Source organism: Strigops habroptila, chromosome 3 (assembly GCF_004027225.2).
Source record: "Strigops habroptila isolate Jane chromosome 3, bStrHab1.2.pri, whole genome shotgun sequence".
Taxonomy (NCBI): domain Eukaryota; kingdom Metazoa; phylum Chordata; class Aves; order Psittaciformes; family Psittacidae; genus Strigops; species Strigops habroptila.
Window position 1 is genome coordinate 57,228,317 of NC_044279.2, and position 25,728 is coordinate 57,254,044.

At 40.8% G+C, this 25,728-nt stretch overlaps 1 protein-coding gene across 3 annotated transcripts in view; it reads left to right on the forward strand.

Moving 5' to 3' along the window:
• The first annotated feature begins 3,400 nt into the window (after window positions 1-3,400).
• Window positions 3,401-25,728, forward strand: part of SULT4A1 (sulfotransferase family 4A member 1) — a 31,192-nt gene continuing 8,864 nt past the window's right edge. For 2 of the 3 annotated variants that reach the window (XR_003990611.1, XM_030479916.1), the window contains exons 1-4: window positions 3,421-3,703; window positions 20,762-20,892; window positions 22,327-22,407; window positions 22,528-22,654. Coding sequence is in view for 2 of the 3 variants with exons in the window: in XM_030479916.1 (XP_030335776.1) it covers window positions 3,535-3,703; window positions 20,762-20,892; window positions 22,327-22,407; window positions 22,528-22,654 (508 nt within the window). In the remaining variant the exon portion in view is untranslated. Of the gene's footprint in view, window positions 3,704-20,761; window positions 20,893-22,326; window positions 22,408-22,527; window positions 22,655-25,728 lie in introns of all 3 variants that reach the window. The other variant, XM_030479915.1, reaches the window with a different exon arrangement.

Sequence of the window (25,728 nt, forward strand, 5' to 3'; positions counted from 1 at the left end):
CTCCTCTCAAGTTTGAGGGTAAGCAAGTGAAACACTCCAGCATGGTTCATTTGTTACAGCATATTTGATTTTTATTTAGCTTTAATACTGGATCACCCTCAGGATGCTTGCATATACCCTTGAGTAACTGAACAATGCTCTACCAGCTTCACCATTTGTGTTGCAGACTACCCTGTTTGTGAATGAGGCACTGCCTCTGAGCACGATGTACTGACTGTAGTCTTTTCTAACAGGGAATTCCGAACAGTTTTAATGCATTGTTTATTTCAGCTGTCTTTGAATTCCCAGCAAATCTGATGCATCTCAGATGTGCCAGATGTGAGTAAGCACCAGGCTGGTGATCTGCGTGCATGCAGTACATCCTGTATACTTAATATTCACATGCATACACCTGCTGTGCAATTTGTGCACTATAGGTCCAAAATCCCTACATTAGGATTTACCGTACCTGTAACACAGGAGTGATCTTCCCAAGAGCAGTTAATCCAGGGCACCTGCTTCCTCAGCCACACTGAGCTCCAATTGCTCTTTCATTTGAAACATTTTAAGGTAAATGAAAGCAGCCATTGCTAAAGAGATAGCCCCAAGTATTGTTGCGCCCCTTGTGGTAATGCCTGCCTGGCTTTTGGCTCTACATAAGCTGCTTTTGTGCAACTCCTATTAACTTAAAGAGAAAACAGAAACGGATTTTTCATATTGTCAGTACAGTTCCTTCCACTTGATGTATTGAGCAGAGATCATACCCATGCCTGAGGATGAAGTTTGTATTTAAAAAAAAAAGAAAAAAAAAAAAGGTAATAGAGACTAGAATTCAAGTATGTCTGCTTAGCTGGACTTTAATAATTACTGGTATAGGTTAATGCTTTTAATTGTCAGAAAGACTAATAAATCAATTTTACCTCAAAGGTTGGGTAAAAACACCCTACAACTCTACTTTCCATAGAAAAATTGCAATTTTGAATGATTTTGTTAAGAAAAAGAAGAAATCAAACCATTTAAAACACCATAGGAAAGAAAAGAACAGGCCCCAGTGCCAGGATGTCAGTTGCTTTTGAGTTTACAACATTACCTTAAAACACAGAACATGTATCAACCAGCTACCTGTTACTCTTGTCAACCCAATTTTTCTGTTTTGTTTTTTTTTTTTTAATTGGAAAAGTTATTTTAGATGTCAACAGATAATTCTGATTTCAGGGTCTTGAAGAAGCAGGCTCAAAAATGAATAGGGACTTGAACCTGCATTATTAACTTCTAAGGCAACTCTTACCATTCAACCACTGACTCAAGGATGATTTTTTTGTCTATGTGGTTTTCTTTTTTTTTCTCCTTTTTTTTTTTTTTTTTTGACCTAACACCTTCCTGCAAACCATTTACATTTAATGAAACAATACTTTTGATGTTAATTTCTGGTGGACTTTTCCTACCTGGTCTAATCATAGTTTCAATGTCTGTAGTTTATTATTAATATGAACAAATGTCAGTAAACTACAGGAAAAGCATTGATTTATGCATGGTGGTAGATGGAACTATAAAGGCTGAAAGCAGTTACTGCCCTCAGCTGTCTGCACTGTTGCTTTTCCTGGGATTGCTCTTGTAGAACGGACAGTTTGACAAGACACAACCTCCAGCTGGTTGCTGTTCAGAGTTCACTAAACTCAGTTGAAATGAGTTATAATTTACTCACTAGTACTTAGATACATTCATTTTCTAAGTCATGGTACCCTCTTCCTTTGTTTTGCTTTATTTCTTTCAAATATGTATCTGCTACAAACACTTTGTATCTGAAGCTTTCAAAGAGCTCCATTTTAGCACCATTACAGAAGTATACGTAATTCAATACAAAATAAATCAGCTGTTATAAGGCTCATAAGCGTAAGCAAAGCCAAAACTCCTCACTAACCTTTCTGGAACTAACAGAAGTCTTATTTTTGTTTAACTACTGTTAATTTTTTATTCATGCCAGACCAAACTGCTAAAATGGTGTTAATTTCTGTAGTACAAACAGATCTTAATGGAGGCTAGAGTTTTTATACCTTCCCATCAGCACCAACAGGCCTTAAACAGCCTGAACAGCAGGACCTGGGCTGTCTTGCCCATAAGCTTGGGCAAGTAACTCAGGCAACTCAAACAGTACTCCCATAAACTTGGGAGCTGCTGTAATAGGAAGGTTGAGGGATGAACAGACAGTGGCTGTGGTGCAGATAGAGCTGTGTCCTCAGTAACCAGCCCCTAGCAGTGTTGGGATAGGGATGGTCTCTGCTGCCTAATGGCCTCTGAACAAAGTAAGTTAGTGAGTCAGCTCTGGTGACTACCTGGGAAGCACAGGGAGCAAATAAGAATTGGCAGGGGATGTACTGGGCACCTGCCCAGGCAGGGGCTGGGTGCTCAGGCCCAAGCCCACCTCCTTCATGCTGTAATGAAAGCTGTTCCCCTACCAGATACAAAGAGATTGGGAAGAGGGAACCAGGAAGGAAAGCTTAGTGTGTAAAAAACAGATACAGGTTTAATCCTGAACATTGAAAGGTGCAAACAATCTGCATAGCTGAAAATAGCAGGTGCATGTCTCCTTCCTCAGTGTCTTGTACAAACACAGCTGCACTGTGCCTGGCTAAGTGCAAGGATGGGGACTGCAAGAAAGTCACTGAGGTGCTGGAGCAGGTCCAGAAAAGGGCAGCAAAGCTGGTGAAGGGCCTGGAGAATAAGTCTGATGAGGAATGGCTGAGTGAACTGGGGTTGTTTGCTCCGGAGAAGAGAAGGCTCAGTGGGGACCTTATTGTTCTCCACAACTACCTGACAGGAGGTTGTACTGAGCTGGGTGTTGGTCTCTTCTCCCAAGTAACAAGCAATAGGACAAGAGGTAATGGCCTCAAGCTCCACCAGGGGAGGTTTAGATTGGGTATTAGGAAAAATTTCTTCACCGAAAGGGTGCTCAGGTACTGAACAGGCTGCCCAGGGAAGTGGTGGAATCACCATCCCTGGAAGTGTCCAAAACCCGTGTAGATTAAGCCCTCAGTGACATGGTTTAGTGGTGGGCTTGGCAGTCCTGGGGTAAAGGTTTGACTCGATGCTCTTAAAGGTCTTTTCCACCCTAATTAATTCTATGATTTTGTGACCCCCCGGTGCACCTGACCACGGCTGCTCACCCCCCAGCCCGCTGTCTGCCCTTTGTGCAGCCGGGCCCTGGCCCTGCCGCAGCACGGAGGAGCAAAAGTAACGACAGGGAACGCAAGGCCCCCCCGCGGCTCCTGCCTCTGCCCCTGCCGGCTGCGGCCGCCGGGCCGTGCCCGTGAGGTGGCCCCCGCCCCGAAAGGAGGGGCGCTGGGGGGGCACCGCCAGCCCCTCAGGCGCTGCGGCCGTTAGCGCCGAGCATGACATCACCGCGCGCGGGGCCCATGCGCCGTCGGCCCCGCGCCCCCTGCCGGTGCGTGCGTGGGGGCGTGCCGGGGGCTGGGGCTGCCGCGCCGAGCCCGCACCGCAGCCACCCCCCGCCCCGCTTCTCAGGTACAGCCCCCGCCGCGGCCGGCAGGGAAGAGGATGGCGGAGAGCGAGGCCGAGACCCCCAGCACGCCCGGCGAGTTCGAGAGCAAGTACTTCGAGTACAATGGGGTGCGGCTGCCGCCCTTCTGCCGAGGGAAGATGGAGGAGATCGCCAATTTCCCGGTGAGGGACAGCGACGTCTGGATTGTCACCTACCCCAAATCAGGTAGGCGGGCCCCATCCCATCCCCGCCGGCCGGGCGCTGCCCCGCGGTGGCTGGTGCGGTTCGTCCTCTCCGCTCCCCGCGCTCGCAGGGAGGCGCCTCCCGGGCCCTCAGCGGCTGTCCCCTCCCGGGGAGCGGTGCGCACCTGCGTGTGCGGCCAGGCCGGCAGTCCCTGAAGCAGCTCCGAGTTGAGGGTCCCGCCCGCCCCGCGCCCTAGGGACGAGTTGGGGGTCCCAGCATTTGGGGGTACCCGCCGAGCTCAGGTACGCCGCCAGCGCTGGGTGCTGCCGCCGGTGGCCTCACCACCAGCTGTAGCACTCGGGGGTAAAGATGCCGCTCTAGGCAAGGGAAACCTCGCTCGTGTATATGTATTGAAGCAGAAATGTGTATTTCCACGTACAGATTTCTGATGTGGCATAGAGGTTTGCTGTCTGTGCCCCAGCCTTCCGTATTGCGCTCCCGAGGCGGCTGCCCAGATCGTTCTGGGAGAACATGTGCTCAAAGTACGGTCTTGCTGCACTGTCTGAATTACCAGAAATATCTCCTGCTAGCAATATAAGTATGCATTTCTCCAGTGAACACATCCTGCGGCTGTTTTATACTATTCGGGTATCTGCTTTTAATACCATATTTCTTGATTTCTTATCCTCTCAGTTTCCAAGCAGAAATGCTGAAAGAGAATTGACATGGACATAGTGCTGCCTGCAGAGGCAGACAATATGGTAGCTTTGTAACCCACCTGATAAAAACAGATAGACTCTTCCTTATAAAGTGACTTTTTTCCTGACAATAAGATGATCTCTCCCTAGAAAATTCAAAGTTCACTGGTGATAACAGATGTTAGCTCTGTAAATACCCTTGAAATGATGTTTCAGTATCATAGGCTTCTGACTTATCTCGTCGTATGAATGGCTTTTCAATTTTTTGGTGTGCTGCTTCATATTTTCTACAATACAGTATCTATTATGTTATCATTTCGGAAGCAGTTTCAAATATTTGTCTGCAAATCTTCTTGATATTTCATTACTAATGATGCTGTTAAAGACTGTCTAGAAGTTGTTAGATGCATACATTAGATAAGGGATAGTATGTAGACGGATGACCCCCAAAATGCTAGGATTAGGAGCAGACAGGTACATCTTTATTGTTCTTTTAAACTGTCTTCCTAATGCTTTATAGCACGCAGCAAGAACACTATTTAATTCTTTCAGATTTAAGATTTCAGTTTTGTGAATCTGGGTTTACAGTGTTCCTATGTTAGTGTCGCACTCCAGCTTCATACTGGCAGATCGTTAAACATCCTCAGCTAACCTCAGTTTCCAGCAGCCAGGCACAATATAGCTAATACATCAGCTGGCAACAGCTTAGTTTTGATGGCTATACAGTTGGCCATGGAAAGCCAGCTTGCATAATCATATTTAATTTGCTACTATTTTGTGAATATAGCAACATCATATTGCGTCTCTTGGGGCCCCACCTGAGGGGGAACATTTACAAAGTTTGTGGCAGTGCTTACTACAAGAGGATTTACCAACAGTCACTGTGAAAGAAGGAAAAGGAAGACTGACAACTGGGGCCCCAGCACTGAAGTTAGCGTGTGGAGGAGCTGGGGGAACAGTCATGGGATCAAAATAGGGGCCATGTTTTACTTGCCAGGAAAGAGAATACTTAAGTCTTGAGGAATCCTTGTCATGGCAATAGGCTCTAGACAATAATAATGTCTGCAAGGTTGACCTTTAGGTAGCCCGAAGAGACTTGAGACCCTTGGAACTTGTTTTGTCAGCTGATCGTACATAGCTTACAACTTGGTGTCTTATTTAAGGCTTCTGAATCGATTATCAAAGGGTCTGCTGACAAGGGACAGGCATGTTAGTAGAAATTAGGCTGCCCTAACATGGTTCCCATTGATTTAGCCAAGGTCATGCAGGAAGTCTACAGCAAAGCCAGAATGTGAATATAGAACCCTGAGCTCTTTTTCATTACCTTTACTACAACTTCATGTTCCTGTCAGTAGCATTGACGAAGATTTTTCTCTTCACTGGAGCTAATTAGAATTTTCATAATGTTGCTGTAATCAAAAGAGTAGGTTTACAAAACAGATTTAATGCACAAAAAATAATTATTTGTGGTGAAATACTTTGGGTTTTTTATAATCTGTAAAGGTAAAAAATGGTTTTATCTATAGTCTGTTAATAATTACATTTGAACAAAATTTCAGGAATATTTTTGACAATGGAATTTTGGGAAGAGAAAAATGCACCAATGTCAGATAGGTTGAATGGAAAACTTTGTTGTTGTACTTAAGGAAATCAGTTTTGTTCAATGTTTCATCAGCTTTTCATCTCCTCAAACTGTGGAAAATACAAAACCAAGTCTGCTAGATGCGTGGGAGGCCAGAGCTTCTAGCTCTTACTGAGCCCTATGCTACAATCTAATAGCAGAGGGCTCCATCAGTAGCTGTTGACCATATATGTTGGTTTATCTGGCAAAGAAAACGCACAAGTGGCTTACAGGGTCAGCACTGCTTCAGTAATCCTAGGGACTGATGCAGTAGTATGTATGCCATTTTGAAGACATTAAACTCTGCAAGACCGGACAAAAGAGCTCGAAACATATGAAGTGCAGATAGTGCTTGGAAATAGAGATATTGGTAAATTGGGAGTGACCCAGGAAAAAGCTGGTCCAGTAATGGTTGCAAATTGAATGTACAGTGGCCTTACTGGGAATAATGTAATAAGCCTAATGGAAAATGACTGTGCTTTAATGTGATTTCCACTGATGGATGGCTAAATCATGATACTCCTTATATCTTTAATTATTCTTAACACCTGTGTTCAATCAATGGTAACAGCTTTTGGGAGCTGTTGGACTAGCAGAAGTTTCTGCCTAAAATCCAGAGACTTGTTTAGTCATGTAAATGTGTGAAAGAGCATACACGCTTATGCATATGGTAGAGCTGTAATTACAGAAACCCTTTTTATCGTGATGCATAATTTAAAGTCAGGTGTGCTACCACTCTTGAAGAAATGCAGCCACAAGTTTCATCTTTAATGTAACTCTGTCGTGTAGAATGGGCAGGCTGAATGGGATGTGCTGAGATTTACAGTAGCTGCAAGTGTAAAATGGAATACCATTCTCTATAGCATTAAATAATTGGAGTTTATGGAACAGATAGCTTCACAGATAAGATACACATGCAATTTTCAGAGGAAACACTGCATCTCTTTCATAGCTTTCCTTGCACCTTCTCATACGGTGGGCTTTTTGTACCCTGCTTGAAAATTAAAATTCTCCTCTACAAACTTAAACTACAGAATTAATGTATAAGCACATTCTTTCGTGGTATTCCCTCAGTCACCATGCCAAGATTAGCTGTCTGTTAAGGTCAATTATTTCAGTGGAATTAAGTTAGTCCCTAAAGTATGATATTGAGTCCAGGTTCACTTAGTATTTTGCTGTGTCTTACGATACTAACCCCTGACTGTACATGATCTGTCCATTTGCTTTACTCATAAGTGGTGTACAATAGCTCTCTTAATACCATCTTGTATCTGAATGAATGTGCATTTTTGCATTCTTGAGTCAAAGCCCACAAATTAATGCCTTTTGTAAAACTGGTAATTTGAAAAAGTGAGCTATTTACATTAGAAATGACGCTGTCTCTCCCATGTTGATTATTTTGCCAAATAATTTTCTGGAGTGTGGGAAAATGCCAGTTGTTGGGTAAATATCAGCTTCAAGTTCAGCCAGTTCATGAAAACATGAGTGCCAGACAACAGGTCAGAAGAGCAAGTAGTGGATATGGCCTTTACCTGGAGCTGGGTTTGGTTTGTTGTTTTTTTTTTCTTTATAGATAGTATTTTGAATTTTCCTTGCAGCACTGGATTTTTATAATTACCCAATATTTGTAGGGAATATGATGGCTGACTCTAGGCCTTTGGCTTAATGAAGTGCCAACAGTGAATGTGCAGATCCATTCAAGGACAGCTTGCCTGTGCGTACATTCATTGAGTTCTCCTCTTTCACATTCTTTAACACTTACTTCCACTGTTATATGAAGTGAACCAGAGAAAGCTGAATTGAGTTGTCCATTATTTTATTTGTTTAAAAAATTCTTTATGTATAGAAGAAGGTCACACTTCTCATTTCATCTCTTGGTAAAGTGCATTGCATGCATTGTGGGTTTTCTGTCTCCTGTTCTGCATGCATACTATGCTTTTATCCTCTTCTGTTTCCAGCACTCCCAAATCAAACACTTCCTCTTGCTGGGATACTGGTATCCCCTGTCCCTTTTCTGGCTGATAGGAGGAGCTCTGCTCATCCCTGTTAATCTTTCCATGACAGAGACAGCATGATGCGCCCCAGGGTCATCTTCTGTTATGGAGAAATAGTTTGATCCATTGACCATTACAGCAGTGACTATTACAGCTGCTGGGTTGTGAACCAGATCTAAAAAGTAGAGCGTAAACCCTGCATTTCTTGTTTGTTTCATTCTCCACTAAAATAATAGACTTTTGCTCATCAACATCTAGAAGATTCTTTAGTCAGACTCGGCAATCAAACGTTATTACGCTTCAGGCAGAGGGAGGCTTGAACCACTGGGATGTAGACACATTTAGCTTTTCTTGGGCTGCGAAATTGGTTTAAGGATTTCTTATTTCTGGCCTATTGTTCTCTCCACTTTCCAATCAGCCTTAGCTGTCTGTGGGACCAAGTTATAAAAACATAGGTAAAATTTCTTGATTTAGCAAATACACCATAAGGAAAATGTACCAAATTACTATGCCCTGACTGAAATCTTGCTTTGTTTGTCTTGTGCAATCCTACCCTTCATATTTTCTGCAGACTCTAAAAATCTCTTGGCAATGAGGTTATGTTTGCCAGTAAGATTGTTTTCTGGTTCTTTAGGCATTGTTGTACCGCACAATAATTCTCTTATTATTCAATATGAAGAGTAATATTGCTTGACTAAGATTACATGGCTACACATGACCTATGCTTGCAGAGATGTCCTGCAGCCTGAGGACATCTAACACATCAGCTAACATACCTGCAGTTACCTGCCATAGCAATGAGTGAGTAGGTGACAGGTCTGCACAGAGCTACATGGATTAAATAGCATGTCAGGGAATCACTGTGCCTGTGTCCTCTGTTACCTACCTGTAAGCATACCCCGATTATGACTTGGTAAGATGTACTTTTTCAGTGCCCTGGCTTGCTGCCTAACTAGCTAACATCTACTAGTGAGCTCTGCGTGATGTGACACACTGATAAGCCATGCAAGGAATCCAGTTCTTCCAACCTACCCAGATACATATAGATCCAACACTGCTGACAGTCTGTCCTGATTTGTGCAGTCATAAATGAGAGGAGAATCAGATTGAAAGGTTGCCCAAAGATGTGCCCAAGCTGTGGGAGTTTCAGAGCTGTGGAGCTGTCAGATACACTGACATGAGCTGGCTGCAGTTGACTGCAGAGGATTACCCTGGTACTGGCAAGTCTGAGGTGGCCTTACAGCATTGTAGGTGAGGCTCCTTAGGGAACACGAGCATCCACATGGATGTTTGTGTGTTGGCTGAGTTGACTTGCCTTGATTTCCAGAGTTCTCGTATGGAACTCCTCCCAAGAGTTTTGTCGGTATTATTTTGTAACGGGTTTTGCAGTTGCAAAAGAGCTAGATTCTGCTATTATGGATTTATACCCCTATTCTTTTTGCAGGATTTTGGTGCCTTGAGCTTAATCCATTTTCATTTAAAGAATGAATGCAAATGTTACTGGCCCAGAGGTATGCCTCAAGATATCATGAGGTTGGCTTAAAAATCAATAGATTTTTACACAAAATACATTTGGGATTCTTTTCCTTTGACCTCTGTTTTTTTGGCAATATCTACACTCCTGAGCTCTTCCCTGTGACATGGAATGATAGGAAACCTCTGTTAGTTTCATGAATGTGGATGAAGAAGTTAATGTCTTTAAAATCAGAATATGGAATTTAACTTTTTCTTTTACAATAACATCACAATTACTTGGTTTATCTGTTTAAATTTTAAAGCTCAGATGTCATTGTGTTTTAATGTGATATGAATGTGTATCAGTTCTCATACTAGCTGGCCAGAAAGAATGGACTTCTTATGCAAACAGAAAGGGAACAGCAAACTGCATTGGGCAATGGAGATATTTTGTGAGCTGTCTTTTTAGGGATGGATGTATTGGGTCCATATTTGAATCTGATTTCATGCTCTTGGTGAGTGAAGTCATGTTCCTTTCATCAATTAGAAGTTTATACTCTGCAGCTTAAACTCAGGACCACTGAGGACCACTCAGGTGCAGAAGTAGCAGCTGTAGACAAGTGTTTCTGAGTGTTAAGGCCACTGGGTTCCTGTGCTTTGAAAGTCCTTTTGAAACGGGTCTATCTTTTGTGTATCTTCTGTTTGCATAGCTCAAAATTCCTTCTGGTATTGATCAGTCTTAAATATTGCTAGGCAAAGAAATAATAAATAAAAGCATCAAATAATAAGTAATTGAAGACAATGTCAAGTTTGCCACTGATGCATTTGACTTGATTTCAGTGGGAGTAAAATTGAATAGGTCCTTATTGCCTCAAACAGGAAATAAAAGTGGAGAAGAAAAATATATTGTGGAGGAAAACTCATTTTTGTTATCTAGCTAGCAGTGTTTCTCTCGAGCCTTTTATCAAACCAGTGAAGAGATGTTACAAGAGACAGAACAAATGGTTCAGAAGAGGAAGAATTCTCCAGCTACCTAGCAGGTTTTGCTCAGTCTTTTGCAAATGTAGTGTAATTGCTTCCCTGCTGTGTAGTGCAGAACTCATGCTTTTTGAAAGCCGGTTCAGGGAAAAAAAGAAAAGATTTTACTCTGTGTAAAAAAACTATTTTGGACATGTGAAATTACTATTGACTGCATTAGATGATAATGACCTCAAAGACTAAAGAATTAGAAAATTATATAAATCAGCCAAACCAAACAGACAGTCATTCTCATTTCATATTAATATTTATCTTTCATAGTGAAGGTATTAACAAAAGGGAGCAAAATGCTTGAACATTGGACTGAATTAGATTAAGCACACATTATTTTTCATTCTTATTATGCAGTCAGAAGACTTTTTGTCCTGTTGGGCACAGTAGGGATTCATATACCCTATGGAACTACACCCTGTATTGTCCCATCAATGCAGCTTTAGAAGTGATGCAAGGTTTGGTGTACTGGGTATGTGATATGACTTTTTGGCTGGAGATTCTATGACCTTGGAGAAGTTATATAATATTTTTTTTCTACATTTTCCACTGCAGGCATGTGGACGTATTTCTTCTTTACTGGAATGTATTACGAAAAGAAATTCTCTTGGACAAAGGGTGTCACCTACCATCTATATTTTTATAGGGAAACAAGCAAATTATGGGTCTGAAATGGAATTAAACATCTAGGTATTAAAGCTGAGAACATAATAATGCTCATATGTAGGAATGTGGTTTTCCTCTCACAGTGTGAGGGAGCAAAGAACAGAGGGTTGATAACATGAAGCACCCAGCATCTCATGGCTTTGACCCTATTTAGAGTTTCTGTAACACCTTGGAGAGTCCAAGAAGGTAGGGCACCAGAACTGAAATAATTATAGTTTTGTATACTAAAATCTTTTACAGACTCTTGCAAAAGAAATAAACCATTTGTGTCATGTGTTAGTCCTGTAATATATTGTAAAAACAGAAGCAAGAGAAGTGTTTTGCTGTATGAGCATGCAGACAAGACAGCATGGCAGAGGAAACAGACCATCGTTATGACATCTCAGCCAAGTTGGGCCCTAGGCTTAGGAAAGCCACTGTGAGGGGAGTGAAGGGCTACTGAGGAACACCAGGAAGGAAGCACATCATGGGGCTGAATGTGTAGGAGAGGTTCAGCTAAGTATGTCTGAAGCAGTGGCTGAGATAATAAAGGATAAAAAGAGCAGCACTGGAGAAACAACTGAGGAATGGATTTTTGTCACTAAATGCCAAAATCTATCTATACTTAAAAAAATACAAGCTGATTTCATATGCTGTTACCCACCTGCTGTTTATAATGCATAATGTGAAGGCCATCATCCTTTATAAGGCTGCAAGTGGTAGGTGTATAATGACATTAGATCACCTTATGGGACATAGACAGTGGTTCTGAATTAGCCCTTCAATGCATTCACTGTGTGAATAATAAATTCATCTAAGGCAAAAAAATGAGCCAAGCGTGAAGTAGGTGAGATGAGAATCATGTTCAGAAGACACACTGACTATACATACAGCAGAACAGATCTGGCAGTATGCTGGCTGCTTTGCAGTGTCCTGTGGATGCAAGGAAATCATAAACCCGGGTTAACCCTGAAGAGCCTGTTTACTGCTGATCAGGATTGCCAAAGTATCACAGAACAGCTACAGGCATTGCTAAAATTGGATTGCTTTATGCATATATAGCTGAAGTGCACATTAATAATGATCAGTGTCAATGCTTCAGTGATCACCAGTGCTTTCTATCAGAAATAGTGTGTTCTTTTCAAGGAGTTTGCGGCAATACTCAGAAAACCTGTGGTGATATAGATTGGCTGATCCCCTTTTATATTTCCAGTTAGATCTATTGTCATTTCTAATTTTGAAGAGCAGAATAGAAATAGAATAGAAATAGCTGTAGTTTGCCTAAAATGGCAATTTAGCAGACAGAGGGAATGACTGTGTGCTAAATATGAGTGGGGTCATAGGTACCTTGCGAAGAATGGTTTTGCTTAGGGCACCTATAACTTGAGGAGGATTCTGTTTGAGACAAAATGCATTACTACCTGACCTAGGACAACCACTAGCTGATGAAACAGGCTGAGTAGTTTCATGCGTAAAGGGTAAACAATGTCTCTTGAAATTCTGAAGCAAACACGTGCTGCTTTTTTTTTATGTATAACTCTTATGTGCAATGGTTTCACATTGTACTATTGGTGTGCTGTCTTCCTGCACTTAATATATGCAAATGCACATTAATGTGTAGGCAGATTTTGCCTAACAATTTGCTTGGAAGGGATTGAAATTGAAGCATAGAATTGCATTTTGGGTAGTGACAGATGTCTTCTGAAATATGCTTACCATGTGGGGAGAGGAACATGTTCACAGCAGAAAGTATGAGAACTACCTCAACGTAAGTGTCCTATTGTCTCCTGCCTTCTGATCCTATTTCAGAGCTCACTATGAGGCTGTATGTTTAGCCACACACCGTACTACAACTCTGTAGAACCAATCACAGAAAGTCACATAGTTGTCCTAGAAATCAGTGGCCCTAAGATTAATTATGCACTTCTCTTTAACATAATAAAGTCCTTGAGAGTGATTTTTAAAAAACAATTACTTGCAATTACAGCAAAGTTATCTTCTGCACTGTTATCCTTGGTATAGTGTTGTGTCACCAGTATGGCAACGAAGGGAAATTAGACACACTGGGGGGACTTCCTGTTGGAGATTGAGCTCCTGCTGGGGTAATGTACAATGCAATTTAGGCATGTTTTTGATATAGGATCTACAAGGTTGGGAGAACAGATTGCCAGAGGAAGGAGGAGGGCAGGATACAACTGAAGTAAGATGGGGTAAAGGCATGTACCTTCTTATGTATGCTCAGAGAGGAGGTGGGATTTGAAAATTTGCTGATATGCCTTTTGCTTATCACTGCGAGGAGGTGCCACTGTTAGTTTATGTGGCCAAAATTTGCCAGATATTTTTTGGATGTTTGAGACAGAATCTGCCCTATGGCATGTATTAACCAATAAAAGTACTCTTCCCCTGTGAATTACTGTGCTGCTAGCCAACCCTTTGGTATAACTGCTCACACTGTTATGAAAGGCATGGTGTTTTTGAGTTGGGTCATGAGGATGCCCATCAAAGGGAAGAACCTGGGGAAAGAAGGTCACAACTGGATGTCCTGGGTTGACTTTGGACCTGGTCAACTTTGAATAAGTGTGGGAAGGGTGGAAAGGGATGTCATTGTGTCAGTTGGTAAAGGAGCAAGCAAGCTTATCTGTTATTTTCATGTTCTTGACGTTATGCTGTGATTTCTTTTTTGTTGTTTTAGCATGATAAGGTGGTGTGCTTTTATACCATGGAGTATGTTTGATTGGTGAGTAAAAACTGAAGGAGAAATAATTTAAGCACATGGGTAAGTGCCCTCTTTTAAAAGCACCTGAGGTCGTGCAGGATGTTAGTGTCTTTAGCCTGCTGTTTGTAATTTCTCTTAAAGAACAACCTGCAATATTTTGCGTGAATGTATTTTAGTTTGTCCCAGGCAAAATTTGATAGGCGAGTTTATGCCAAAAATGGAAACTTCTGAAGCTAATTTGGCTGATCTAATTTTAAGTGAATTGGTGTAACTTCACGCAAACTGCTCCATTGGTGATGACATCTGGTGCAGACATGATGAGCATCCATATACATGGACATATTTTACCAGCACAGGTAAAGCTTAAAGAGAAAAGTAAAATACTTTTCCCTTTGAATATCTGATACGAAGAAATATCAGCTGTCATTGAAGGACCTGTAACAAAATCTGAGACACCTAGATATGATGAAAGCATGGATGTAGAGGGAAGCATGAAGACACAAACCATGAATCTTCAGTCAGAAGACAAATAAAGACAAACCTGTGGCTTGTGTGTTTGGTTTTTTTTTTTGGGGGGGGGGGGAGGGGTGGTTTTTTTTTGTGGCATTTGTTGGTTTGGTTTTGGGGTTTTTGGGGGGTTTTTTTTTTAATCCCTAGATTTTGACCAATCTGTGCACCTGACTCATAGCTGTTAGAATATTACTTACTGAAGCCCTTGCTGCAGTGCATGTGAGGATGTTGTGGCTTAAGATGGGTAGAAAAGAAACATTTTTTGCCCTGGCTGTCCACAAGAAGAGGCCTTTGACTTGTGGACCTCACCCTGCTGGGACAGACAGGGGTAAGCATGGGTTAAATGCAGTGATTAGGGAGTATGTGACTCTTGAGCTATTCTTCTTCTGTTTTTATAAAGTCTAAAGTAGGCAACCTAGACAATCCAGTTATCTGCTTCATTATGGCTACTTTAGCAAACTAGTGCACTCAACAGAGGCTCCAGAGGCTGTCATCTGTGCTATTTCCTTGCTAGCACATTCCCTCATGGTTTTGTTCTCTCCCAGACAGTGTGCTCCCCAGCGTGGTGTGGGAGATAGCTGGAGCCAGGGACTGTTCCCAGAAAGCTATGGATGAGGCTGTCTTGTTTTGGGAAATGAATCTCTCTGGATGTGGGTTCAGTTGTTCTATATGTCCTCCCAGAGAGGTGATAGTTGTGAAACATACTGCATTGCCTCCCTTCCTGTAGGGAAGTGGAGATGTCTCTACAATCAGTGCCTGGTCTGAGACGCACTGTGGTCAATACTACGCTTTTTATCCTGCCCTCTATTGAGCAGTTAGTGTGCTAATGTAAGGGAGAATTAGGACTTGGGCCATTTTTTAAAAATAGTACCAATGCATTAGCTGAAAACAACACTGGTTTGTATATTCATTGAAGCAGTGCTTTAGGATACTGTACACAGTAGCAATAATTCTGTGGATAATACATTTATGTAAACAGTTCCATGACAGCTTTTTTACCAAACAAAAAGTACCTTTTAGTCCTAAATAGAATATGGTTTTCATAGTTTGTTGTTTACAGCCTCTAGTGAAACACATTTGAAACAACTTGGACTTAATGGACCCAAGTCTGCGTTCTCTGATATAAGTCGCGTGAAAGACAAACAGAATTTAGGCTGTTGGTTTTGTTTTAAAAGCCAGTAGCTGCAAGTGGAAAAATAAACTAATGAGTCTAAAAATTCAAGATTCTGCTTACTTAATGTCACTGGAAGTCATGCAGTGAACACTTGTTTTAAATTCCATCTTACTTATGCTGTTGCCATCAGTTTCAGAAGATCTGGATTCAGTTTTCTCATGTTCCACAGAGTCCCTTGACAGGTTGCTATTGAACTTAGGGGCATTTAGGCCATTAAAAGGGGCATTAATCTTAGAGGATGAGTATTGAGTCCTTTCTGAAGATTGGGCCCTCTAATACATATTTAATTGGTCAATCAAAAATACTGTTAATATAACATTGCAATTTCTGCCTTTACTTTGAATCCTGAGTCTCATCTAGGAACAGAAAAATTGGAAAATGCGGTATCAAGGTGTGTATCTGACTTTTAATAATAAAATCCTAATAGATAATGAAAATCCCCATTCTTAAGCCAGCTGGAATCCCAAGATATAGGAGAACTTGAACATACACACCTCAAAAGGAGATATTGTGGTTCAGAGGTAGTTTTCTTCTAATGGAAAAATCAAATTTCCCATCCACTATTGGAGCGTGAAGATGACTCTGTCATACTTACCTGCAGATGTACACTGAAATTGGTGAAAGAAGAATGAGCTTGCAGGCAATTAGAACAATAGTGTGGGGAATTGCTTTACAGCACTTGCTAGGCCAATTTGGCAGCTTTTGCAGCCTCATTTTTAATGAGCACTCGCATCTACCAGTGCTATGAAAAACCCATGAGTTATAATGGGGCCCGTTGCATTGTATTAGCTGAAACTTGATCAAGCATTGGTAGATAAACAAAGTGCAACTAACTGGAAGTGCTAGAAGAGTGTTAGTATTAACATTAGTATTTCTTTGTTTTATTTTTCCATGTGGTTTCCAAACAAGAGGTGGATAAAAGGAATATACCAAAGACCTTTGCATCCTTGAACTTCAGGTTTGTCCCATGTTAGCTGATACACAGGGCAGAAAACTGAAATAAGCTACATTAGTGGCTTAAACCATGACAATTAGAAACCATGTAGGGAAGCAAGATTTCACAGGAAATTATATGGTTTTATATCTACCATTTCACTTCAAACAGATCTCCAAGGTTTAGTGGCTGCATGGGAGTGTGCTAGTGGCCAGAAAGTAGTGAGCACAGGGGCTGCTGTAGGCACGGTAGGATTGTTAATGAATCCTGATTTCTGCGCATCATTAGACATCACAGAAAAGGACAGTACAGCCCAACTAGCACATGTTCAAACTGCTGTGATGGGGCTGCTTTCGACATGCTGTTATGCAGAGTAGAAATGTGAGTCCACAGATAATTTAAAAGGATCTCCTAAAAACCTCCAAATTCTGGCAGTAGCTCTTCACAGCTGTTTCCCATCCATCTCTTACCAGATACTGTGTGATGAACTGGAACACTGTTTTACCCTGAGGTGTTGTATTGACATAACAAAAGAACTTGTCAGGGAAGAGCATTTCTCAGGTACATACAGTGCACTGAAGTTCCTCAGATGCTGACTGGCTCCATTTTATTTAGAAGTAGATAAGCGTAAATGAATTCCACATCTGTTTTGGCAGTGTGATCTTGGAGGTAGCAGGGCCAGCAGTCTTCTTCCAGGATGAAATGTAGATCTGCTGCAGTTAGAAGAAGGAAGAGTAGAATTGCTGGGTGCTTCTGAATGTTGCATCTGGTGCCTCATGCCCAAAGGCTGACAGATTAATCCTGTTTGTCAGTGACTGATTACTCCTCTGTACCATCCCAAGTGAGGCATGCATGTACATGCGTTTCCAACAACACAAGGAGAAAATGATGGAAAATACTAGAGATGCACAAGATCCACTGATTGTCTCCAGGAAGAACCTTGGCTTCATATGGATGCATGCTAGCTTTTCACTTAGTGACCTAGTCCTTTAATTTCAATTAAATATTAGTAACCCTCAAGTGACAATAAATCATTGTTGGCAGCCAGGCCAGAAATTTTTTGTTTAGCTTCCTTCTCTCCAACAAGTATCATCATTTTCTCTTCTACTTAGAAAGTCTCTGTGACATTTAGATATAATCAAGTTTTGTGATAGACTGGGATTATCTGAGTTTATTCCCATCATCTCCTTTGAAAATTGCAGTTTCTACAGTTAGGTTCCACCCATAAAATGGTGGCTGTTGCACATCTCTACAGACATCAGTTTAAGTCAGTTGGTTCAAATGGCTGGTATCTGTATGCTTTATACACAGATGGGGGGTCAGCGGCTACAGCAGAAGACTCACATTAAACCTCCTGTGGTGTGGCAAATTTAATAAATTATGCTAGCCCCAGTCTAGGCTTGGGCTTCTCATCACATGCACAGGTATAGTACCCCAGTTTGTTTGGCTTTCCAGCCAGCTCATGTTCCCAGGGGCTAGTAAACCTTGCCTTAGCAACTAGGTCTGGAATTTGGGCTGCCATTTGTCTGTTGCTAAGTTAAGTCATCATTTCTTAATCAGGAGAACATTCAGCTCTGGTATCTGTAATTTAACTTGAGTTGTTTTTAATCCTAATAGAGATGTGAGGAGTTTATATATATCTGATTACATACATAAAGGTTTTTAGCTAATTTTTTTAACAAATAAGCGTATGGTTTGTTTTTTTTAAAACAGGCGACCAGGTCAATGATAATTTTTTAATATAGGGAGCCTGGGAATGTGTGAGAGAAATGATAATTGATTAAGGGTGACAAGTTAAAAAAAAATCACAGTTCCCTCCAAAGTTAAATCTCTAGTTTTCATTTTCCTTTAAGACCCTGAAAATCCTAAGCACAGTAATTGAGTGCTAACGTGGAAAAAAATCAGGCTAATATGGTGACAGAAGCAAAACCTAGCACTGAGTTCATGGGTGGGAGAAATCAGTATCAGTGGTCCTACTGCAGGTGCAGGGAGGAAAGATTCTAACCTGCTGGATGGCCAGAAGCCAGATGTCTGAACTGGCAGCTTGCAATCCTTCCCTTTGTAGAAGAGATATTGCAGAAATACTGTTTGCTGTGTGAATTGGAATAGGATGGTGGAATATAAGCAGCACTATATACATGACTACAGTAATTTGTGTATATGTGTGCTAATAATTAGTACCGAGGATTACAGATTTAAAGCACTGTTTTAAAGAACCTGTACTGGATGGAGATATTTATTTTTCCTTCTTGAATACTTGCCATGTGACCAGCATTACTCTTTCAATGAAAGGCTGGTTTTGATGGCAGCACATTTAGATCAAGACTTCTGAGCTTCCAAAGGCCGAATCCTTTCTGAATCAGAACCTTTCTTCCCCATGCCTGCTGCATTAGTATGTCATTTCCAATCTCTGCAATACTTCATGGATCTTCTGGCAATCAAGCCAAGCTTAGGGCATGGCCACGGGTCTGAGCAGAACTGGGTAAGGCCATGGGGGCTGCGCTCTTTGGCCCTCACCTCTTATCTGGTGGACTTTGTGGAGAGCTGGTGCAGAACATACTGTTCTCCTGAAGCTTCAATGTAGTTCTCCCTCAGCCCTGCAACTCGTCCTGTTCAGAGGCACAATGGAGATGGCTGCTTTTTGCTTACAGAGCAGCTAGTAGCAAAAAATTACAAAGTCCTGGTGGTGGTGTTTATCCCCATACAGTTACTCCTTTTCCTTTCATGGAACAAGCTTGCTGTAATAGCATTTTTCTTTGCAGGTGGAATTGGAAATACAGAAATAAATTATGGAGAACCAGGGTGTTTCCTGTCAGAATAAATATTTAATGAGAACAAGGGTTGTGCTCATTCAGAGTCACAAGGACTGATACTGAAGTACTATATGTATGTTAATTTTAATGTATAAAATATATGGTTGGACTTAAAAATGCAGAGTGAACAGCCTCAGGGGCATTAAGTCTGTAACAGCTGTCTCTGTGGGTGATGATAATGTAGAAGTATCTTCTTTTCCAAGCCATTTTAATTTACCCACAAATCAGTCAGGGAACAGAGGAATCTTAAAGTACTTACTCTCCAAAGCAATTCTTGGAGGCGTGTGTTCTTTCATGTTGTATCCAGACGGTGTTCATTCTAACCAGCTTTTTTTAACTCTTCCTAGATCAGATTAAAAAGATATATGAATAATGACGTACTGGTGTTCTTTGTGTTGGAAGAATGTACAGAATTCATACAAAACTTTTCTGTTGGTGTGTACATCCATGCCAGTTAATATGAATTAACTAGTGACTGCTGCACTTACAAGTTATTTTTAAGTTAAAATGGGAATGAAAGGCATCATCTGAGAGTTTTCAGATCATCTTTCCAAGGAAGTGGGATGTCGAAGTGGACTTGGTCTTGGTAAAGAGTTCTGGAACAATTACTTGTTCCATTAGGCAAAAAGAGAGAGAGCATAAATCCCAGTCTCATTTTTCTTGTTATTATTTTCTTATTATTTCATTCTCACAACTCTTAAATAATTGGTCTATCTATCACAGTATCCAGGATGTCCCATGCCTGTGTGACTTGTCATCTAAACTGGGGGGTCCCTTCCCTGCTAGCTCGCTTTGTTCTCCCCTCATTCTGTTCTTCCATCTCACCAAAAGCCTGAGCCTTTCTCTTCATAAGCCTCTGTCAAGTATCACTGAACCTTTGCCTGTTTTGAGGATTTCCTACCTGCCTGAAGGTGATTTGAAATGGTTTCTCTGTTCAAACTTCTATTTGGAATACCTATTAGTTTTTCAAAGCACAGTCATTAAGACTGTAATACCTAATGGTTGCTTTGTAAATGTCCTCAGAGGTATAAATAGACTCTTTTATTGTTGCATAACAATTGCCTACAATTTAGAATAGAGGACACCATCAGTCTTCCAGTACGGCCGCTAATGCATCTTGTGAACTTGGATGATCTCTGTCTGCCTCATTTTTTTTATTTCTAAAATGGAAACAGTAGTATTTTGCCTAGCTAACATTCACAGGGGAAAAACTTTCCTTTTTTTTTTTTTTTTTTTTTTTTAATTCTTTCTAATTCACAGATTGAATGATTTGGAGACAGAAACAGAGTGAAATTATTGTTGAAGAAAAATCTCAGATCTTCTAAGTGAAAGGAGATCTCCATGCGTTTAAAATAAACTAAGGGACATATTACATTAAAACAGTAGTTTACAGATGTAGTTCACAACAGACTGTTAAGGACAAAAGTTACCATTATTACTATGTCTAGGTCTCCCTTCATATGCTTCTGTTTAGATAAGGACTGTAATACAATCTGTTCTCTTTCCTGCAGGCACAGGCTTGCTACAGGAAGTGGTATATCTAGTGAGTCAGGGAGCTGATCCAGATGAGATTGGACTAATGAATATAGATGAACAACTTCCAGTCCTCGAGTACCCTCAGCCTGGTCTGGACATCATCAAGGTACAATTTATTGCAAAGAAAGTCTTTCAGCATTTGGGTATCTTTTTCCTCTGTTCCATATTTATCACTTCATTTCATCCTGTGGTGTTGTCCTTTTCATCACTGGACTTGCAGAGATTGTTGGAATGATTCCACGTATTACTAGGTTATTTTAAAATTGATTTTATTAAGATCTGTTATACTGTAATGCTTTAGAAGTTTCTCCATGTCCTAAATATCTTGGCAGTGGGTTTTCTGAATAGAAGTTCTAGACCTCCCTTGCTTAGGTAAACAGAAGCTGCCCAAATGAGGCAAATTTTCTTCAATTCCTTTCCCGAATTTGCAAAAGAGGACTACAAATACAGAGATCCATGGATCTATAGACCAACCGCTCTGAATTTACACATCTAAATCCTCAGAGTCCCAGGACTTGTGGATCTACAGACTCTGTACGTGTAGTTTGAGGAGTTTGAAATACTCTGCATGAAATGAGCTCACCGTATTAAGAATCACTCAGAGACTAGTGCCATGGCATGTAAATGTGATCTTTTCACTGCTGCAAATACTAATGATACAGGCATATCTTGGAGTGATTAGGCAAAATATGGGACTCCATCCTAGAACAGCTACAGTGCTTATTGAACTGAGCTAGCTAAGGCTGGCACGGATAGATTTTAGCTGCTTCTGGTCAATGACAGCTGCGGCATCAGCCTCCTTTAGGCTGAGAGTATTTAGGGATTGGAGGTTGCTTTTCTTTTTCATCTCTGTGACACCTAGTCCAATGAGACCTTAATGCTACCTTGATGCATTTTAAGTGGTGGCAATAGTGAGAGGTTTAGTTTGAGATTATGCATTGTTATCTGTACAATGTGCTAGCAACTTGATCGAGTGTGGATTTATGCAGGTTTTAACTACCAGAAAATTATTTGTGTCATAAGATGATTTTGTGTCAAATTATAGAAAAATACTCTGAAAGATGTTCACACACTCAGATAAGCATTTGGATTGTCTGGGCCTAATTCTGAAGATAAATAAATTGCAAAAGTAAAATTTTGAAGAAGTTAGGGGTGGGGTTTTCAGAGCTTCTAGTATTTTTCAAGGAATTTTAGTGGAAGCATCACTGGAAACAAAGTTAATTTCCTACTAAGAATCTTCAGTTATGACACACTCTTCCTGAGAAGGTTCTACAAATGGAAGTATTTTGAAAACAAAAGGGGGGAAGAAGTCCCCAAAACCAACAAAAACCTCAACACGTTATCTGGCTCTTCAGTATTAAAAACCAAGGTGTAATTCCCTGACCTAATTTCTAGTCCCAGACCCCTGTTAATTTAAGAAGTGAATTTGTATATGTGACTCACTGTAGTAAAGGCCTTCAAGCATGATAGTTCAGGACAGCTCAGGATGTGCCAAAAACTAATGCACAGTAAGAAGTGTTTCTGTCTGCTTGTATATTAGGAACTGACGTCTCCTCGCCTTATAAAAAGCCACCTACCATACCGGTTTTTGCCTTCAGACCTCCATAATGGCAATTCAAAGGTAAAAATGAAATGAAGTCATGTTTGTTTAATTATTTTGGCAACAGTTGCTTAAGCGCTTTGGGAAACAGGGTTGTTGGGGGAAAACTTTCAATAAGATGGTTTTTTCCCCCCATCATAGGTAATATACATGGCTCGCAACCCCAAAGACCTGGTGGTGTCTTATTACCAGTTTCACCGCTCGCTAAGGACCATGAGCTACAGAGGAACATTTCAGGAGTTCTGCAGAAGGTTTATGAATGACAAGTGTAAGGAGCTGTTATCTCTGCATATGCTGTTACATATTTATTTTCATCTCTGCATTCCTTCTGCAAGTACAGAAGTGAACTGGATAAAGGTGCATTTGTTTTGCATATACAGCCAGGAGGTTGCTACAGGTAGTGCTACATGGACTTAGATTTGTTGTGCAAACTATGACCACGCCTTGTAAATAATTGCCTTAGAACATTTGACCCCATGGGCTCAGCAGTGTACCACTTAGCTCAGGTAAAATTCTGATCTACTCTTCTAAAATTCAGTTTGCAAGGTACTGGGTACCTTGTGAAAAGTGGTGAATACTCCCAGCATCATTTGATTTCAGCTGTACCTCACTGTTAGCTACTTCTCAGGAGTCCTTCTGTTCCTCAAAGGTTTGTTTTTTTTTTCCTGGGAATTCCTTTAATACTTTTATTTCATCCAAAACCTTATTTCATCCAAAACCTCAGTGTTTGTCCCTTGCAAGATACCAGTTAACACACAAAAATCTCTAGTTTGCATGAGATTGATGCGGAGTACATAGTAAGTTGAAGTGAGCCCCTATTAGAAGGCAGTTGCAGGCTGCTACTGTCTGACAAATACACCTCTGTAATAAGAATATACTAACCTGCTTTACAGCAACTCATCAGCTGCTTACCCAGTAACTCCTTTGAGCGAGGGCTGTTTCATGATGCACCCACCCACTGTGTTCCTCCTACTCAGGCTGCAGTGCCTTAAGGAGCTCCCCTGCACTAGCTCAGTAAATTTACAGGGAGGGCAAGCCCTATGTTCTCACATAACTGGCTGCCACTGGGCTTTTTGCCAATGGATTGCCACACTTTATAGCTAGGAATAGAAAAAAAAAAATTTACTGCCTTCTGTTTCCCTACAAAATCTTCTCTACAGTACTTTAATGTGACACTAAGAATTCACTGAGTACCTTGTGCTCTGAGAGCAAGATCTCCTCTAGATCCACTGCAGTGAACTTTCCTTCAGCCTGGAATTTTGAGGAGTTGATGCTAAAATAGCTGTATGACACTAAAGGGAAGACTGTATAATACTAAAGGGAAGGAGAAAATAAAAGCCTACCTGTGGAGGTTATTTAAAAGGCTTTAGAAACCTTTGTTACTTTCTCCTGCAAGTTTGTGCAGAGCAGATAAATTTCCATTCCATCCCACCTTCAGCTTTTATTTTTGCATTCCCTGAGAATGGGATGTTTGTCTGAAGCCCATGATCAGGAACTTCTAGACTGAGGAGATGAAGGATGCATTAGAAGGTCTTCTAAGATAGGAGGAAGGTTCTGTACTCTTTTTCATATAAGTGTCCCAGGAGTTATTTATATCTTCATCTTGTAGCAGTTAGCTGATTTATCACAACCTCCCAGAGTCAATAAAACATCACAGTGTGTTCTGTGTCCATAATTGTGCAAACGGAGTGTTTTGCATTTAGCAAATGTTTGCATCTCATGGAAGCAATACAGCAGCAAAGAAAAAAAACCTCAAACCTTCATAAGAAGTCCAAGTTTTGCTAGATGGAGAAGCACTGAGCCCAAATGACACAATTCCACTCTTTTTACCCCTCCTTATAACTGACAACCTTGAAACAAATTCAGTGCATGTTAACTATCTTGTTCGAAAACATGAGTTGGATAAGGATTAGTCTTGAATGTGCTAGTTCTTTGATATTATCCTCGAAAGCTTAAGGGAGTTTCTTACATAAAGCATAAACTCTACTAACATAATCTTGAGGGAGATTCTTGCCTTGTACCATTACGAGCAGCTAGGAACACCTTTTGGTTGACTAATACGTTAGCTTCATGAATTTCTTTATGGGTGTATGGGATGGGAATAACAAAAATGGAATTTTTCTAGTACCTTTATAAAAAAAGAAAATTAGTCATCTGATTGAAATAATTTTCCTGTGAAACTGACCTCTTTGTCCATTGAAAATATTCCAGTTACCAAAATTAAACAATTATTTTTCAAGGAGAAAAGGTGGCTTCAAAATACAAACCTTAAAAGTTTAATATTTTTCTATAGCTGCTTTGCTGAAAATATAAACTTGGCCAAAAGATATGGGGGAAGAATGTGAAAAACTGCTCACCATATTTGCTAAGCTCCTGTCTTAATTATCTGAAGTACTTTGGGGGAATTTATCACTGTTAACAAAGAAATATGCAGGATTCATTTCTCTTTGGGTTGTCTTTCTGATAATATTTGCAGCAAAAAGAATTCTCTACATAACAAATTCCAGTGTCTGAGCCTCTGCTAGACATTGACTAAAATCAGTGCAAATGTGGACTTTATGAGGGAAGTGAAAAACAAAGGAGGAGAGTTTTAGGGGGGTAAGTTAAGGCTTCCAGTAATCACTGCCTCATCAGTGCTGGGAGCACAAACCCTCCCAGCATAGCACCTCAGCTTAACTTCAACTCCTAAACTTCACACAGCAGATATGGGGAACTGAAGACAAGCTGCTGGTGGCATGCAGGAGGTAGGAGGCATAAACTTTTCATCATTGGCAAGACTGCACGCAGGGCCAGCTCATGTCTTGTGATATGTGGGAAGTACCCCATCACATCACTCTTAAGTTTTTGGGAGCATTCAACATCTCATAGGCATCTGGTTGTAGTCTGGATTTATTGTGTAATTGAGATAACTGATAACAGTATAGCTGAAACTGCGTTCTGGCATACCTACAGAAGTTGTATGGAAGTGTTCAGAAAATAACAATAGAAGAGACTAGGTCTTAGATTTTAGCCAGGAGGCGGATGGGCTAGCACAAAAGATGTAATGATAAACAGAATATTCTGTCAGTACAGCCTATGTTTTTTGGGAATGACCACGAAGCATTTTGTAGGCCTATGTCCTCGATATGTGTTTAATTAAGAAAGGACAATGGTTGTTAACAATTCTTTGTAATAGAGGATGCTCTGTAGAACTTTCCATGAATGCTGTATCTAGCATTCCTTCTAAGTGAAGGAACCTGCAGTGTGATACTGTCATTACAGGAATTCACCCAGGTTGGAGCCACCAGAAATTTGCCTCCTTCAAAGCTATCTGCATAATTTTTATTTCAATTTTGTTCAATA